At 43.4% G+C, this 18,067-nt stretch overlaps 1 protein-coding gene across 1 annotated transcript in view; it reads right to left on the minus strand.

Annotated features, from left to right (window-relative positions):
- MAD1 (mitotic checkpoint family protein) overlaps positions 1–18,067 on the minus strand; it is an 88,110-nt gene that overhangs the window by 36,775 nt on the left and 33,268 nt on the right. Inside the window, exons 3-11 of the mRNA XM_086816524.1 lie at positions 11,858–12,018; positions 11,562–11,759; positions 11,099–11,191; positions 10,649–10,771; positions 9,382–9,629; positions 9,131–9,302; positions 7,769–7,918; positions 6,402–6,479; positions 5,543–5,693 (exon numbers count right to left, since the gene is read on the minus strand). Of these exons, the coding sequence (XP_086672650.1) occupies positions 5,543–5,693; positions 6,402–6,479; positions 7,769–7,918; positions 9,131–9,302; positions 9,382–9,629; positions 10,649–10,771; positions 11,099–11,191; positions 11,562–11,759; positions 11,858–12,018 (1,374 nt within the window). The remainder of the gene's footprint in view (positions 1–5,542; positions 5,694–6,401; positions 6,480–7,768; positions 7,919–9,130; positions 9,303–9,381; positions 9,630–10,648; positions 10,772–11,098; positions 11,192–11,561; positions 11,760–11,857; positions 12,019–18,067) is intronic.

Genomic DNA, 18,067 nt, shown 5'->3' on the forward strand with positions numbered 1-18,067 from the left:
TTCTCCCTCAAGTGTTCCAGATGGGCAGCCAGCTAGTGGGGACGGACAGCCACGTGTTCAGCCACATGTTTGGAAACATTACCACTGTCGTGCAAAGGATGCCACACCCAGTGGTACAGCCAGTGGTAACGCATAAATTTCAGTTCCAAAATGGGCACGGTTGACACTTAGAACACCAAGGATCAGCCAGTCTTAGGGAGAACCAGGACAGCCACAAAGAATGCCCCATCTCAGGTGAATTATGCATTGATGGCCTCAGTGATGGATGCTGAATTAGAGCCTCAGAAGTTTGAGGATGCAAAGGGACATCCCACATGGCAGAAGGCCATGGAATCAGAGATTAGTTCCATTGAGAAGAATGCCACATGGGATTTGGTTGATAGACCAATTGGGAAGAATGTTGTTGGCACAAAATGGATCTATAAGGTTAAGTATCATGCAGATGGTACTGTTGAGAAGCACAAGGCAAGGTTGGTTGCCAAGGGGTATGCTCAAGAAGAGGGAATAGATTATGAGGAGACTTTTGCTCCGGTAGCCAAGATGACTACCATTCGTTCCGTCATCTCTCTTGCTGCAAGTTATGGTTGGCCCGTCTTTCAGATGGATGTCAAGACTGTCTTCTTGAATGGAGATTTGAAGGAGGTTTTTTATGTGCAGCAGCCCCAAGGATTTGAGGTTAAGGGACAAGAGCACAAGGTCTGCAGGCTACGCAAGGCGTTATATGGGCTCAAACAAGCACCTCATGCATGGTATCACAAGATACATCAGTATTTGCTGTCCCAAGGCTTTGTGAACACACATACAGAGTCTAACCTCATGTTCTACAAGAAAATTCAGATTTGCTGATTTTGGTGCTTTATGTGGATGATATATTACTCACTCGAAGTAATACACAGCAAATTGCAGCCATCAAGGCCGCCTTATGTCAGACCTTTGATATGACAGATTTGGGTTTATTGCATTATTGTCTTGGCATTGAGTTTTGGCAGACCCAAGAGGGGATATGCACGTCACAGACAAAGTATGCTAAAGGTCTCTTACAGAAGTTTAAGATGGAAGAATGCAAACCTGTGGACACTCCATTGGAAAAAGGCCTCAAGCTTACAAAGCATGACACAGTTGAGAAGTTTGATGGCACACTTTACAGGCAATTAGTGGGGATCCTCATCTATTTGTGCTCTACCAGGCCAGATATTGACTATGCTACAGGGTTGCTTAGTTAGTTCATGCATTGTCCCACAGTCACACATTGGAATGCAGCCAAGAGGGTTCTTAGATATCTGCAGGGCACTCTTTCGTTTGGATTGCATTATGTTTCGGCTTGTGATGTTTCTTTGAGTGGTTTCACGGACTCAGATTGGTTAGGGGACATGGATGATAGAAGATCAACAAGCGGATATTGCTTCTCATTGGGTTCAGCATGCATATCTTGGCTCAGTAAGAAGCAAGACCGTGTTTCTCTTTCCTCAAGTGAAGCAGAATACAAAGCCGCAAATGCAGCCACTACAGAGGTTATGTGGTTAAGGAAGCTTATGTATGATTTACATCATGCACAGGATGGTGAGGCCAACTCTATCTTTTGTGACAGTATGAGTTGCATTGCCACTGGGAAGAATCCTGTGTTTCATGCCTGCATGAAACACATTGAGAATCATTATCATTATGTTCGGGATTGTATACAGGATGGCTTCATTGACCTCATCTATTGTTCCACTGAGGACAATGTGGCGGACATCTTCACTAAAAGCCTGTCAGCTCCACTTTTCATGTCATCGACATGGCTTGGGGATTCGAGATATTATAACAATATCAAGGGGGTTGTAAAATGATATTGTTATTCATGTGTTACCCCATAGGTTGCTATATCCTAATGGATGAATTTGTGCAACCATGGTACTTTAGGTGCCCTAGGTACTACTGAGACGTTTCCAGAGTACTTCAGCCATATCTTTGAGGGGGGATTTGTAGACACATACAAAGATATGGTGTTGTAGGGTAGACTAGAACTTAGTCTATTTTTCATGTTCTACTTGGGTACTATATATACCAAGTACTTTGTATCTCATTCTATCGAACATCTATTGGAGCTTTCCTGTGTGGAGCACATTCGTTCACTTGTGTTCACTACTTGTCTCCATCTTGTTCCTTCAGCAAGTATGTAGGACCGGAGCCCAATGAACCAGTCATTCAGGATCCACCAAAAGTGGATGAGCTTGAGGAGATTTTGCAGCAAGAACAGATTGTCACAAGAAACGCAAGCTTACTCGAGGCAAAGTTGTCATGCGTTACCTTGTCAAGTTCAAGAACTATCTTCCCATTGATGCTAAAAGGGTAAATGAAGAGTTCTTTAGAGATTGTCCACACTTGCTTCAGACGTATTTGAATTCTTTTCAATTGTGGATGACTTTTTAGAAGTCGGGAGGGATGTGTCACCATTTGACCAACCAACTAGTCTACCCGTGCTTTCTCATCATGTGTATCCATTGGATTGGCGTCCGTGGCTGTTGTGTAGGGGATTGATGCCACTCATGTGATACTGTGGATTTGACTTTTTGTTGGGACTTGTGCCATATGTACATGCTCGAAAATGCTTGGAGGATTGGTGTTCCATTGGATCTGGTACCTCGTGTACTTGCTTGGAACACGTCTATTTTGATAGTCTCATGAATGGGGATTGTCCATACTAATGGAGCATTGCATAACATCTTTATGTGCTTGTTTGCAAATTGAATTTGCATGTTGTTTTCATGCTTGCTTAGCCAATGTGTAGTTCTTGGGTAAGGGAATGCTCGCTCGTGAACCGTGCACGTGAAACTATCGGCTGACATGGTTATGTCGCATGTGACAGGTGGTAAGTATTGGTCAAAACCTAGCCTTAAGAACTAGCATTAATTTATAAGTGAGTGTATACATACTTTATTAAGTTTTGGACGACCAAAACTCAATTATAGATTATGACTAGCCTTGTGTTCGCACACGCTGATGTCCCGAGAAGAACAAAATTCAATGTCCACAACCCAAACCTTATCCCCTTTGTTCAAAGAGAGCAAACAGCCATGTGTCCATCCCATCTTGTACCCCAACTCACTTTCCCTCTCTACTTGACACCCAACGTGGACATCTCATCGTCTCTCTTCTTTCTCTCTCTAGAAGTTAGTGCCTCCCTTCATGAGGCCTTTTGGTTGTATTTTCTACACTTTCTCCTTCCCTACACCATATCCAAGCTTGCTAGTGTACCCAGGTCGTTTTCACTCTCCTACACACTCCTAATAATTGAAATTAAGCAAAACAACCCTTTTCTTTACTGTAATTTCTAGTCTTTTGGCTGAAAACCCTAATTTCAGCCTTCCTTTCTCAAGCTAAACCATTGGGGAAGCTTTTCCAAGGTTCCCTGCATCCATTTGAAGACTGATCGCGATAGATTGAAGATTTCAACACTCAAGACGCTTCCATCACGAAGACTTCCGTTGACATCGACTCTACTTGCAATTCGTAAGCTTTAATGCTCAATTACGGAAGCAAGTAGTAAGAGGGAAGAGTAGGACTCCATGTTTACATACCTTGTGTAGTGCTCTCTTGTCCTACGTACTCTCTTGGAGATTGTATCTACCATATGCGGCTGGAACAATAGAGAGCAGATGGTAGGAAACATGGGCACTTGAGAGGGTAGTGTGAGTTGAAAGTCTTCACTGACAACCATATTGTTTACAATACTGTATTCATATGCATTGATATGGAAATCTTGTCAAAAATGCCCATGACACTATGTACTTGATTCTCCCAAGATTAATATACACTATTTGAGGAAGGGGCCAGCCGTTCGAACTCATTGTGCGTCTCTTGTCAATTCAGCAAATTACGTCTTGTATTGTGCTTGTTGTCCATTACATCTCAGTGTATTTAAGTGTATTGATTAGCATTGTGTTCAACCAAACATTCCACACCGACCGATGAAATTACAGCATCATTCCCAAAAGATGGATCAGTAAGGGCTGTCCAAAAATTACAGCTTATACATAATGATGTATGTGATCCTATGAGGACACCATCTATCAAGGATACCTCTATTTTGCGACTTTCATTCATGACTACTCCAAGCACGCATGGGTGTATCCTTTGAAGCAAAAGTCGAAGGTCTTTCTATGGTTAAAAATGTGTCTGCATGCAAATTTGGTACCCTTCATGCAAACCGAGGGGGGAAGTACTTGTCGAAAGAGTTTACTGCATACAAGTCTGAGAGAGGTATAAAACACCAATGCATGATGCCTTACACACCTCAGCTAAACGGTGTCGTAGAGAGAAAAAACATGTCTCTCATGGAGATGGCACGTTGCAGAAGGAACAAGATTTATCTCACAAATTTTGGTTACAAGTTGTTACATGCGCCACTTATGTGATCAACACGTACCTCCCACCAAAGCCCTGTAGACATTGACACCTTATGAAGCTTGGATTGGCAGGACGTCCTTAGTGACTCACATGCGTGTTTTTGGATGTCTTACTTATGCTCTTGTGCCTGAGCACGCTTGATGATAAAGACAGTCAAATGCATTTGTGTGGAATACAGTTCGGAAAGCAAGGGGTATAGACTAGACCATTTGGCTACAAAGCAGATTTTGGTGAGTAGAGGTGTTTTTTGTGGCGAACTCAGTTCAGCCCATGCTTTCATGCAAAAAACTGCAAAAAGTTTGCCCACATCTCTTTGCTACACTCCTTCCCCGCCCTATTGCACATATTGGGAAAGTTCCTTTGTGGTTCCTACTGCTATAACTCTTACTGCTGTTTTTTTATAAAATTGGGACTAACCATGTGCATGAGTTTTCTCAAGATCATACACAGGCTGTGCCAGGTAAATGACAGAGAGCTAGAAGAAAGAACATAGACCTAGGAGAAAGAAAAAGAAGACCAACTGACTGAAGAGACTTGGGGACATCGTGACATCCAATGACACCTGATAGTTTCATCACCCACCTAATTGAACAAAAGACACGATCCAGTGGATACCAGAGAACAAGACCACCGTACCTCCCAACAATCCTCAGATGGGTACCATATTCTGACGACATTCGATATGAAAGACCTTCTTCAAGAAGCTGACAGAGGATTTTATCAAAAGGATCCCGCATTGTTGAAGGATGTTCCAACGACATTTCTGACCCAGTCATCAAGCTTCGCAGGAGGGGATATCATGTGCATCCCACACTTGGATGTAGCCGACATACTACACCAAACTATGCATAAGTGCATGTGTGTGGGTGTGTAAATGTTCACGGTGGAATGTAATCAAAGACAGCTTTTTTGTAACCTTATGCATTTTGTGATTGATGTACAATTTTCTGCTATTTTCACAGAAATATGAAATATGTGAGCTCCATTAATTCAATTACCTTTATTTGAAGATGAATTTTGATGCATGCACTTGTCTGCATCTTCAAATAAAGGTTATTGAATTAATAGAGCTCACATATTTCATAATATTTGCCTTATTTTGCAGCTTGTAGAACTATTCAAAGTACCTGTAGCTCAAAGTTAAAGAACGTACCTGAGCTCGCGGTGTCATCCTGTAAGGATTTCACCTTTTCACGTAGGCTCTGGATTTCTCCCAGTAGAACCTGCTTTTCAGCATTAATGTCCAGGTTCTCCACCATACGAACAACTTTGGTGGAAGAAGGGTCATAATCCCCACGTCCCAACTGCAGCACAAGCAAATATGTATATTTAGAATATAACAAACTACCCCTAAATCATAGTAGTCAACTAATAGGTAATAGGTTTCAATCAATACACACAAGATTAGCGTGCCAAAAGTGAACATACGGGTTTGAATACACATTATTTGATATTATTCTGAGTCTTAAAGATGTCAAGCAACAACTTCGTGCATTGGCATACCCTTACTGAAACATGAGCACAAATGATGACAATTGCCTCTCCTTGCTAGTTTTTCACATAGCCTTCAACATCGAACAGAAGTGCTAGATGAAGTTGTGGGCCACCATGGCACTATCTGGTCACATGCACAGCTACGACAACAACACCGGGCCCTCACAAGAGATTTCACAGCATTATTTAAAGTAAAACAGGGCTGCGCCCCTTCTACATTTTCTCTGCATAGATGAGCTGCTTAGTTGAATTTATTTATTTTTTTGAGACACGAGACCCATGGCATCAGCAGACACCAGTGTCTCAATACTGCTATGCAAATGTTTATTTCAGCATCATTCCTATCAAGTATCAAAGTACAAGATGAAAGAAGTGTCTTTCTCTGAAGAAGGGAGTGAAACATCTGACAAAAGATCACCGATCCATCACCAAGACAGTTTGGAATACAAGATGAAATCATGAGACGACACAGAACAAAATGAACCTTCCAACATGCCAGCAATCTCAACAGCAAGTACCTTCAGTTCTGCCTTTGCAAGCTCAGATCGTAGAAGATCTCCTTCTCGTTGAAGATCTTGAACCAAAGCCTCCAATTCCTGTTTCAGATTAGGAAAACAATAATTACAAGAAAAGCTGACATCAAAGCAGTAACCTCTATGAAGTTGACTAGAGATTTGCTAGCTCTAAACCATAAGCCTATGTAAATCCAATCCTTTGCTATGACTGTAGCGGTAAACAATATAGACATACTCAACATAAGCACAGATTACAATACAAAGTTAAACAAACAGAGGGCTTCCTTTGCAAGATTAAGAGAAGTTTTGTTTTACTAAATGTTGCATGGACTTTTTCCTAGAGCGATCAGATACTGCACATACTCTTGCTTTCATCTAGAATAGGATTCACAGACCTTCCAAGACTTCCTAGTATGGACAAGAAACGTTCTTGTTGTAAAAAGAGCCCTTTCTTGTCCAATACAGGCTTTGATAATGTGGGGAACCACTGCATTCGTGGGTGGGTGTATCCAATAATTCTAGGTCTTGTTATAAAAAACGTTATCCTTACTCCAATGGGTAGCCTTGGTAGCTACTGTGAGGTTTAGAGATCTCATATACAGACACCATTGAGGGCACCCAGATTGTCCACGTTCACATTGTCAATTATTTGATCAGATACTGCACGCACTCTTGCTTTCATCTAGAATAGGATTCACAGACCTTTTGGCACAACATCAGGTAGGACTACTGGTTGCGTTTGGAGGTTATCTAATTATATAGGCTTGTCATACTTGGTCCAGTTAGGGCTGTGCAAGTCCTGCTGGTTCTCAAAGACAGTGTTGAAGTCCAGATTCCATGCAATCTTCGCTTCTAAAGATCTACTCACACAGCTTCCAACTAGTGACTTCACCGTCTACTCACATTATCCATGCCCAAGTGGTGCATGGTTTTTATGAACATATGTCCACTCAATGATTCACTATCCATACAAAGCAACGGTGGTGGGCTTCCATCACTTCTAAAAAGGTGTAGTGTCCTTGCCCCTGATGAAGGCTAGCTAGTTCTGAAAAGTGAACCATGTACTCATATTTTTCTCAATCACCTTAAGCAGCAATGTCACATAAAATCATCATTTCAACTTGCTCAGAGAAACCCAAAGAAAAAGCAAAAGAGGTAGCTCATTAGGCAAGTGTATCGCTGTAGACAGAAATTATTGGTTTAATCTAGCCCACTTCAACCAAAACTTAACAGCTTAAGATCGATCACCTATTCCGTTGGACAAAGATCTCCAACCTAAGTGCAAATGTACCTACCACTAAACTTACAAAGTGGCAATACAGTATGGATTTTACATGAAAGTTATTTGAACTTCTGAACCATAAGAGTACCTGGAGGCGCCTTTCCTTGGCTTTTCCTGGTGTATCTATTGCTTGCATCCCAACACCAGATTTGTTTTGAGACGTAAGAATAGCCTCTTCCTCATCGTATGAAGCAAGGATTGATTTCAAGCCATCTCTTTCTTTGGTGAGCAGTTCCACCTGCAAAAAGTCATAGTTATAAACTATCAACACAGAAATATCACATAGAAGCATTTACATCACACGAACAAGAAAAGTGGAAACCTACATATAAACTCCTGAACCCTACAAACTGAATGCTATGACATCTTTGATAAATTCCAATGACTAGAAGTGATTGCCATCTTCTCATACAGATTGTCTGACTTTAAGTATTTGTTAGAATGTCAAAAGCAAACCTTGAGCTAGATACACCACCTTCTCGGATTACGCACCAAATTTACTGCATCTTGCAGACCCTTGGCAGCAAAATTGTTCGTTAACAGCCAGGATCCCCGACTCCCTGGTCCGAGACCCAGAGGTCTGCACTCAGGTTGAGATCTGCAAGACCTCCTTTCACCCTGGTACAGCTGCTGCAGCCTTGAATGGTGCGCTACAGGAGATCAGCTTATTACATGACAAGTTGAAGACCTTTCAAGGTAGGAGAGGAGCCTCCTCTGCAGCCTCACCTCCCTTCAACCCTTACAAAAGCAGACTCCGGATACTGCCTAGGCCAATGCATGGACGAAGGGCACCATTGAGACCCAACGGGTAAAGTATTGTCACCATGCCCGAGCTTCTTTCTGGACCAGGCTGGGGACAAAGTGACTGGGGAGACTTCTTTGCCTCATCTGGCCGAGGAGGGGTTTGCCACTTTCACGGTGGTGGAGTCGGACCCCCCCAAGATCCACGCCGTTGCTTCTAATTTCACTAGCTCCACTGGGTGGACCCTCTCTCATTGCGTAAAGATCAGGCCCATCGTGAGTTTGACAGCACACGATGGTTGTTGTCTCGCCAGGCCTTATAGAGCTTCCCCTTCACTGTAGGAAGGAGATCTTGAGTGGGCACTTTCCCACCGGAAGTGCCAAGGCGACGATGGGTTTCCTGTCTCCCTCTTCCAGCAACATTGGAATCTCATGAAGGCTAGCCTACAGGCGGCGGCCTTCAATGCATAGTTATCAAAACGTAAAAACGCAAATGCAACGGCAGCTAATGCAAACACATGAAAACGGTTTTTGTAAACGTAAACGGATAAAATTGCCACGTCAACAAGAAAACTGGCTTTTTTCCTTATGTAAACAGATAAAAATACCACAGCACACCATCAAAAAAAAAAAATAGAAACACACATATATATGAGGTATATAAAGGAAATCTCAAGAAGATTGCAGGGTCTGAAGTTTGTGTTGATACCTTCCGCTTCAGCCTTTTATTCTGCAGGGCTATCTCATCAACCGCTTCTTTCGTGACATTAACATTGTCTTGAGCTTCACATCTTACAGTATCCTCCTTTTCGAGAGCAGCTTGTAGTTTCGTGAGCTGTGCTGTCAACTCTCCAACTCTGGCCGTTGCAGATAGAACCTCCCTGTGAGCAACAGCGACATTTTTCTGAAGCACATCACAGACTAAGTTCTTACAGAGCTAGCATAATTATCCTCATTTACCTTTGCAGGTCTCCTATCTTCCTCAGTATATCATCGCGTCTCTCAACATCTGGAATCTCATCAATCAGACTCCTCCACGAGTGCAGTTCCCTTTCAAGAGATTCCACTTGCATCTCGCGATCTGCAAGCTCTTCCAGAGCAGCTTCTGCTCTTTCTGCTCGCAGTCGCTCACTTTCCAGCTTCTCCTTTAGCAGACTAATGTTTGCATGAAACTTTTTCATCTTCCGAGCTTCTTCCACATCAGCCTCCTGCAAAACCCACCAGTCATTCCAAACATTCAAGTTTAAAAAAACACTAGCAACCTCTGTGTGAAAGCTTAAATGCTTTTGAGATTCATTCTAACATCAACTACCCTCCAAATACACGTGTTCAAAGCACTAAAGAATAGAATGCATCAACTACCCATGTTAAATGCTCTTGAGATTATTCTAACATCAACCACCCTCCAAATATACATGTTGAAAGCACTAAGCGTCTCCACACATGTGTCATATGTAAAAGTGAGCTGAAAGGACCAGCAAGCCATATGGGGAATGCACATTATGCCCACCTTAAGAGATGGCATGCCTTGTGACATGTCCAGTATCCAGAGGCATATTATATGCTTTTCTATGGAGGGCAGACTCTGGTACAAATGGGGTGTATGTAATAGCATGATCTTTCCACGCATAAGGTTTATGCTCCAAGTGCAGAAGGAATAAGCTAGAGATTAAAGCAAATTCAAAGTTGTAAAATCAACAGAGCATTCCTTTACCATGAGCTCATAGTTGAAGGCAAGAACTCATGCAACCTGCAAAGAAAACAAATCAAACTAATGGCAAGGGTGCTAAGGCCCAAAAATCATGCTCAAAAGAGAGAATCAAGGATGGTAAAACAATAGATTAGCCTCAACAAAAGCTACAGTATGCAAGAAAAGTCAGCTCGTAAGGCAAGGGAGACGGGACTGAGGTACAATCAAAAAGCAGCTTTAGAAGGTTTGCAACCCATTGGTCATTGACACCCTTAGCCGGGTCATCTTTATAAATGTATGGACATGATTCCATTCATCAATCCTAGACTTGCAATCGGTCAATATGGATCCAGATATTCCTGAAATTGCATGCAAAATATGATACACTTCTTGGCCAGAATTGCACAGGAGATGTTTTTTAATAGATGACCTAATACGATCGAATTGCTAGCATTGAAACAGATACCCAACTACAATGACAATACAGCACATATGTGCAAAACTTTAATTTGAAAGTTTTAGGTTAGCTTGTATTACAAAGCTCTTCAATTCGTCCCTCAGATGCTTGATAACCAATTCTAGTTCCTGATCATGCGACGACGAGACTTGAGCTGTAGCCATCGCAAGCTTCTGCGATAGGTCATGTTTTTCATCCAAGCTCTGCAAACAAAAGATGCCAAAGCACATATAAGTCAAAATTCTGAAGCACGTTCACAACATGGGATGAACAAGGGAATGGGATGAGCTCTGCCCATTCCCACTCAGAATACTTGTGGGCTGCCAAGCCACAACCGAGATTATGAGACAGGATTGGGACGTAGCGAGTCCATTCCCGTATGTCACAAGCAGCCAGGAGGAGTGTAGCAACTGGCATACTGAGAAGTCAGTTGACACAGAATGTCCAGGCACAGCACTTCCAGGCCTGGCTGACGTGTCAAAATCCTGCAGTCATTACCATATGCAGATTCCCTAGAAATACATGCCCACCTCCGACAAGCGCTGTTGCAGATCTTCACATTGAGCTTTTAGAAGTTGAACTTCAGCTTCCGCAAACTGCACCCTGGACTTCTCAGCAGAATTCTGTCAAAGGCAAAAAAATATGACCTCCATAAAAACCATGAGGCTTAGGGTGAAATACAGATTAAGGTTGAACAAAAGGACTAAGAATTTTAAGAAAGAGGAGAAAGGCTGACGAGGATTACGAAAAAAAAAAAAGTAGAAGTAAGGAATGATTTAAGGATAAGTGGAATTTGGAAGAGAGAGATTAAAATAATATAGATAGGGACTGAAGTTAGTGACAAACATGAATTAAGGAAAGAATTAAGTTACAAGTGGATTTCAGGAAAGTAATTATAGATAAAATTGCTAGAAACTAGTGAATTAGGAAAAAAAAGTGGATTAGGAAAAAGCTTGTGCTTCAAGGCTACAAAAGCCACCAGCTTCTACTGACCTCTACTTTTGTTCTAGAGACTATGAACTGAGAATCTTTCTGTACTCTTCTCAAGCGTTCTTCCAATTGTAAGATTTCCCTTTTTGATTTCTCTGCATTTTTAGCTGATGCATCTTCCAGAGATGCAATTCGATTAGCTGCAGCATCCACCTTCAGTTCCGCTTCAACACACTGCCGCATTTCTCGCTGCAGCTTCACCTACACAAAAGACACGCACAAAATTTTTTACTTTTTTGTTTACCAGAAACATCATCTTCCCTGTCACCAAGGCTCAACTCAAAGGGAATCAACAGCACCTCAAGGTCCTCACACCGTTTGAATTGCATGCGGAACCTCTCTTCAGCCTGCTCGATTTCTAGCACATATTTCTCTTGTATAGCTTTCTCTCGTGCGCTTGATGCTGCCTCTTCTTGTTCCAGCCTCTTAATGCGCTCCAATAAATCTTTTTTTTCAACAACTGAAAAACAAGGAAAAAACATCTATAGACGGCCTACTTTTGCTGGAGAAATGAAATGAAATGAAATGATATATTAACGTCTCTAAGAGGCCATAATGGCCTATGAGACCAAAACTGAGAGTACATCTTCTAAAGAGGGGAGGAAGGAGGAGAGAGAGAGAGAGAGAGAGAGAGAGAGAAAAGAGGGGAGGAAGGAGGAGAGAGAAAAGAAAAGAAGAAGCAAAGAAAAGAAGAGAAAAAGATATTATTAACATCTTCTAAAGACAGGTTAGTATAGATAGAGGTTACTACTTGGATTATATAGAGGTTAAAATAGATTTTAACCTCTATATAAGATTTTTATATTATTTTTTTGTGGAGGAGGAACACACTCTTTCACCCCTGTGGAGTGAGAGGTGGGCCAGAATGGAACCCAGGTCCTGCGAGGAGAAAGATGCCACCCTAGCCACCCCACTATTGTCCCCACCCCCAAATTGATTAAGATTAATAGTTAGGTTAGTATAGATGTTACTATTAGGATTAGTATATATAGTATGTACTAAGATATATGAGAAGGTGGAGTCATGCTTGAGTAATCGTGTTACCAAACAAGCCATCTTCTCCTTACTGCACCAAGGGTGGATCTAACCCTCCACCCCCAGCTCCTAATCTATTGCACCATGCCACACGTGACTCCTACAACTCCTCATACATAGATGTTTGACTTCAGGTAAAAGACCATCAACATACCCATCAATACCATACACACATGAATAAACAGTTACACAAGTGTAAGCATGGAAACACAATTAAGTGTGACTGAAAGCACTGTGCTCGTGTTCAGGAGAGGGGTGTCAATGAAGTCAAAATAGAAGTAGCGCTAACGGCTCTGTCAATGAGCATTGGGTGCCCTCTACAGCAGATCCCTTCTCCAGCACCGCCTCCAACCTGACCGTCTTCTCCTTTTCTACGTTCATGAACATGTTAGGATTTCCCTGTATCAAGTGTTCAGTGTGTTTCTGCCCAACCAGCATGACGTTGACTCGAGTGCCCAGCAGGTGAACAAGTCGCTACCATCACAAATTCACCTCCTTTAGCCAATGTCATCACACTAGCTTGAATGACCTATGATGCAGAGGAGGTAGTATACTAAGAGTGATAGGGAGTGAGAAGGTGGCACCATAAGTGTAGAGGGGGATACGACTATACGCGCAGAAAGGGGATGATAAGTGCATGAAGGGGACGATAGGCGAGTGGGTGATAAGAGGTGAAATACAGTGATAAGCTAGGTGATAGGGAGCGCGATCAGCAGGGGGTAAGGTCGGTGATACGGAAGTGGCAAGGCAGGAGATGGTGCGAAAGGAAGCCGAGCCGAGCCTCTGGTGCCACATCGGCACCCTGTAGACTGGTTGCAAAGAGCGCCAAGTAACCTATGTGAAAGGCAAGCCACTCAGTGACTGTGAAACGGCTGCCCTTGCAACGGCCAGTTGGTGTGAATGGGCACGCAAAGCGAAGACTGGTTAGATGGCGCCCAGTGGAATGGCCAACGAGGACAAGACAAGGTGCTAGGTAACGATCATTAATGGCGATCATATACAGGATGTTGACTCTAATACTTCTAGTGAACCCAAGGCTGCAAAAGCCAGAGAGGACCTAGATGGTCAGCTTCTATAGTTATACAGATAATTTCCCCCTGTGGGCTTCCAGCCAAAGGAGGCTAGTGGGCAAGAGAGGGGACTGTCACAAGCCCTGACTTTTGATGCATGGGACTAGTGTGTCGGAGTTCCAAGCAAGTAAAATATCTGGCGAGACAAGTTCATTTTGGTAGCTGGAGCTATGGACTCGATGTGTTCCAAGTCTATTGCTTGGTGTAGCAGAGACTATGGACAGGATGTGTTCCGAGTTCATTTTTCAAGGTTTTGGGACGTGATGTGTTCACAGTCCACTGTTGGGGGATTATGGGCGTGGTTTGTCTAACAGCTCATTCTATATACTTGGAGTTCACTGCACACTAGTGTGGGAATTCGGAGCAAAGCAAATTTCTTTGATGTTCAAGGTGGCATTTTGTTTGGAGGAGTTAGGTTGGCAGGTGCTCTTTCCGCAGTATATCTCGTATCTGCAGTATTGGAGTGTCCATGGTTGCATCTTCATCAGCTTATCTTCTTTAGACTTTTTTGCACACTATGAGCTACAGAGGGGTGTTAGAATTTGTGCATCTCTTGTGTTCAGGGATGTGGTCCTTTTACTGGACACATGTATTTTCCCATTTATGCTAGTCATTGTTGGTCATGCCCACCCGGCCACTCCCGGCTAGTTCAGATGTGAACCCAGCTTACTCACGGGAATTTTTTCCCTGGGGCTGGACACAGGTTTTTTCCCCGTGTGAACACACTCTTGTGTGTTGGGCACTTAGCCCTAGGCTTTTTAGTACTCATTTGTACTTTCATTTCAATCATTCAACGAGTACATCTTTCCAACTCCCTCGCGTTTCTTGGTGTGCTTGAGCTTGTGTGTGTGTGTGTGTGTGTGTGTGTGTGTGTGTGTGTGTGCAAGCTAGTTGCTCTCCTACCCAACATTGGTATCAGGGCTTGGTTAGGGTTCCTACTGCCTACTGTACTAAGCACTGAACACTGCTCGAATAGCTGTTGTGCATTGCCCCCCCCCTCCCCCCCCCCCCTTGAAGCGACTGTACCTGCGACCTGTTGTACCTGTGCCCGACCAACTGCTATGCGCCCCTGATTGTACCTATTGTGCTGCGCCGCCAATTGCACCTGTTGTTCTGCGTCACCGACTGTACCTGCTGTGCGCCGCTGTCTACATCTATTGTTCAGCATCACCTTGCAGCTTCTACACAGCACCGCATTGCCCTATTGCCCCATGCCATGCCCTGCACCGCCCAACTGCTACACCACTTCTACCGCCCTACTCTGCTCTTTGTAGCCGTGCAACTACAGATGCACGGACAAATTGAACTTGACGAGCATCCACAAAGCTGATGGAGTACAGATCTGCAAAATTTGGGACATTTGACATTTTTCAAAAAATTCAGCCCTTACAAATTTACAGGTTTGTGGGATTTGCAGATTTTGACCTGAAATTGCACATTGTCTGCTAAAATTTGGGGCTTTTCACCATTGAGCCTGCAATTGAAACATTGGCACACACTGGCATTGATTTCAGCAGCAAAAATTGACACTATTTGCAAGTCTATTATAGATAGTTGCAGGCATTTTGGGTGTTACAGGCACATTCACTTGGCATTGGGGCATTTCCCCCAATTTTTGGACATTAAAGCATTGGTACAGGTGACAATTGCCCATTGTGGACACTTTGACAAATTTGCATTATCGTGCAGTACACTTGCAGATTTGGGACATGCATATGTATTTCTTGTGGTGAAGGAGTTCCCTTTCAATCCATTGATTATCCTGCTATTTATTTCCCACATTCTTACAGTTTTGCTGGGCATTGCCTACTCTTGTGGTGACCTGTGAATAGATTTGCTGTGTTGTCATGGCCAACAATAACAATGACCTCTTTGGCATGCTGTCTCAAGAGGACAAACTCAATGGGGATAACTACCCTATGTGGGCTTATATGATGCATCATGTATTGGTTGCCAAGAATGTATGGCTATATGTAGATGGCACTGAGGAGCGTCCTCTCACACCTGCTCCAGCGGAAGGTGAAGTGATTCCTGCTCACCCTCCTACAGGTCCACCTCCTCGTCCTCCTACCCAGCAGCAGCATACTTGGGATGCTAGGGATGCTCAGGCCCATGCGTTGATTGATCTCTCGTGCCGCAGGCATATCAATTCCGCACATTCGTTCTTGCACCACCGCAAAGGATGCTTGGGATACCTTGGCGGCGTTGTATTCAGGTCGCAATGAGGCTCATGTAGCTTACCTTCATGGCAAGCTTGAGACTGACCGCATGCTTGAAGGTGACTCTATCGATCAGTACCTTACGCATGTGAAAGACCTTCGAGAGCAGCTCATTAACATTGATGAGGTCTTGACAAATGGCTATCTTGTTCAGACAGTCTTGCGTAATTTGCCTGACTCTTATCAGACATTTGGCACCACTTTGCGGTTGTTAGCTAGCAACGCACCTAATGTGGTCACTTTTGACAACCTCATGACTCTCTTGCTCAGTGAAGAGCAATCCCGTTCCAACAGGAATAACATGATGTCTGCTAAGTTAGCAATGACTACTCCCTTTCGTGGGAATCGATCTGGGCCTAAACCTAGCCCATCGGACCCTCCCAAATCAGAGGACAAGCCTGAAAAGAAAAAAGCACTGTAATTATTGCAAGAAAACAGGGCACACCATAGCGAAATGCAAGAAGCGTATTGAGAGTGAAAAAAAGAATAAGCTGGCATCTTCTTCAACAAGTGCAGATCGCTCTACATGTATCAACCTTGACCATTACACCTTCATCACCTGCAGAGATGTCTTCTGATGCCGTTGCTTTTGATGACTATGCTCTATAGTCAGTACTTCTTGCTATGCATTGTCTCGCAGATGCATTTCAGGGGGGGATTTTACTTGCCCACATGTAGTTGGTGATGCCTCATGGTCACTTATGCTTGTTGACCCTTATGCTTGTCTATGCTAGACACTTTCTCTTATGTGATGTCTACTGGAGATGCCTTTTATGTTGCTTTTCCTTGCAGCGGGATTGTTTCTACAGTGTTGACGTTGCCACTTTCTCACATGTGATGTTTACTGGGAGTGCCTTCTACACACTTGGCCAGTGCTGGCTTGCCCTCATGGTTTTGACATGTCACATGTATATTACTCATTGTGGGATTATGCATCTTTACACTTGCCATACATGCCACTGATCATGGCATCGCTGAGAGTTTGATCATGGCATCGCTAAGAGTTTACCCATCCTCTCATAGCATTGGCTGATGCCCGACCCGAGCCCCCACTTTTTCTCCTGATTTTCAGCTTTTCCCATTGCTGAATTTTTACTTTTATCAGCCCTACCATTGCTGATTTTTCTGTATTGGAAGATCCTGTCACACAAATGCTCACACCGTCTTCTGTATCCTGAGTTTCGTGAGTTTAGCAATCCATTTTAATACTTCAAACTTTAAAGAGATGAGAGAGAGATATATGAGAACTGTACACCAGATTGGGTCCCGAATTACCCACTGAAGGGCCCCCTATCCCGATAACGAGATAGTATTTGCTTTATTTCTTTAGAGAGAATGACTGTGGATTGTAGATAAGCCAAATGCAAGATCTCGGAGGATCGGAAGCCTGGCTGAACTATACACGGCTATAGAAACACCTCGATGAACTGATCTCGAGCCTATGCACTCTTCCCAAGGGCATGAGGAATGGGCTGCACACCTGAGGCTAAGAAAAGGAGATGGTGGACTGTTCTAAGCTATGTTAGAATGCTGTAAATGCTTATGAATGCTTGGTTATCTTTACCAGAGGGCTGGTGTATGCCTGGATGATGTACTGAAGGCTGGTTTTACTGATGTGAACTGCTGTAGGATTGAAAAACGCATGGAAGAACTGCTAGAAATCTGCAAACGCAGGGCTGTAGAGCTGTTTTCTGGCGTAGGATTGATGCTGGACTGAAATGCAAGCTACAGGGGCTGCTGCTGGACAGAAACGCAGACTTGAAGGGGCTGAAGATCTGTAAACGCAGCCTGTAGGGGACTGAACTGCAGGCGACTGGTTCACATGCAGAAAACGCAAGTGTATATGCGGATTTGGGGCTGTAAAGGTACTGTATGGCTGCGCTTATGGTTGTAGGAACTGCTGAACTGCATGCGTTGGAGAACCAAGGTTGGCTGAAGCAAACTCAAGCACTCCAAGGGCTGGATGAGACTAGTCTAGTGCTGAAGGCAGGGGAACTCCTAGGGCTGAGGAGGAAAGCTCTTAGCACACTGAAGATTGAGTGAGAAACTAAGCCCTATGCAAGCCTATTTATACTAACTAGTGTCACCATTTGGCCACCCGAATGGTTCACTCTTGCTTTCACACTATGTACATATTGGATTGGTGTCCATGGCTTATGGAATGTGCCTATGCATGTGATTGACA

Source organism: Cibotium barometz, chromosome 22 (assembly GCF_041138505.1).
Source record: "Cibotium barometz isolate CiBa-2024 chromosome 22, ASM4113850v1, whole genome shotgun sequence".
NCBI classification, from domain to species: domain Eukaryota; kingdom Viridiplantae; phylum Streptophyta; class Polypodiopsida; order Cyatheales; family Cibotiaceae; genus Cibotium; species Cibotium barometz.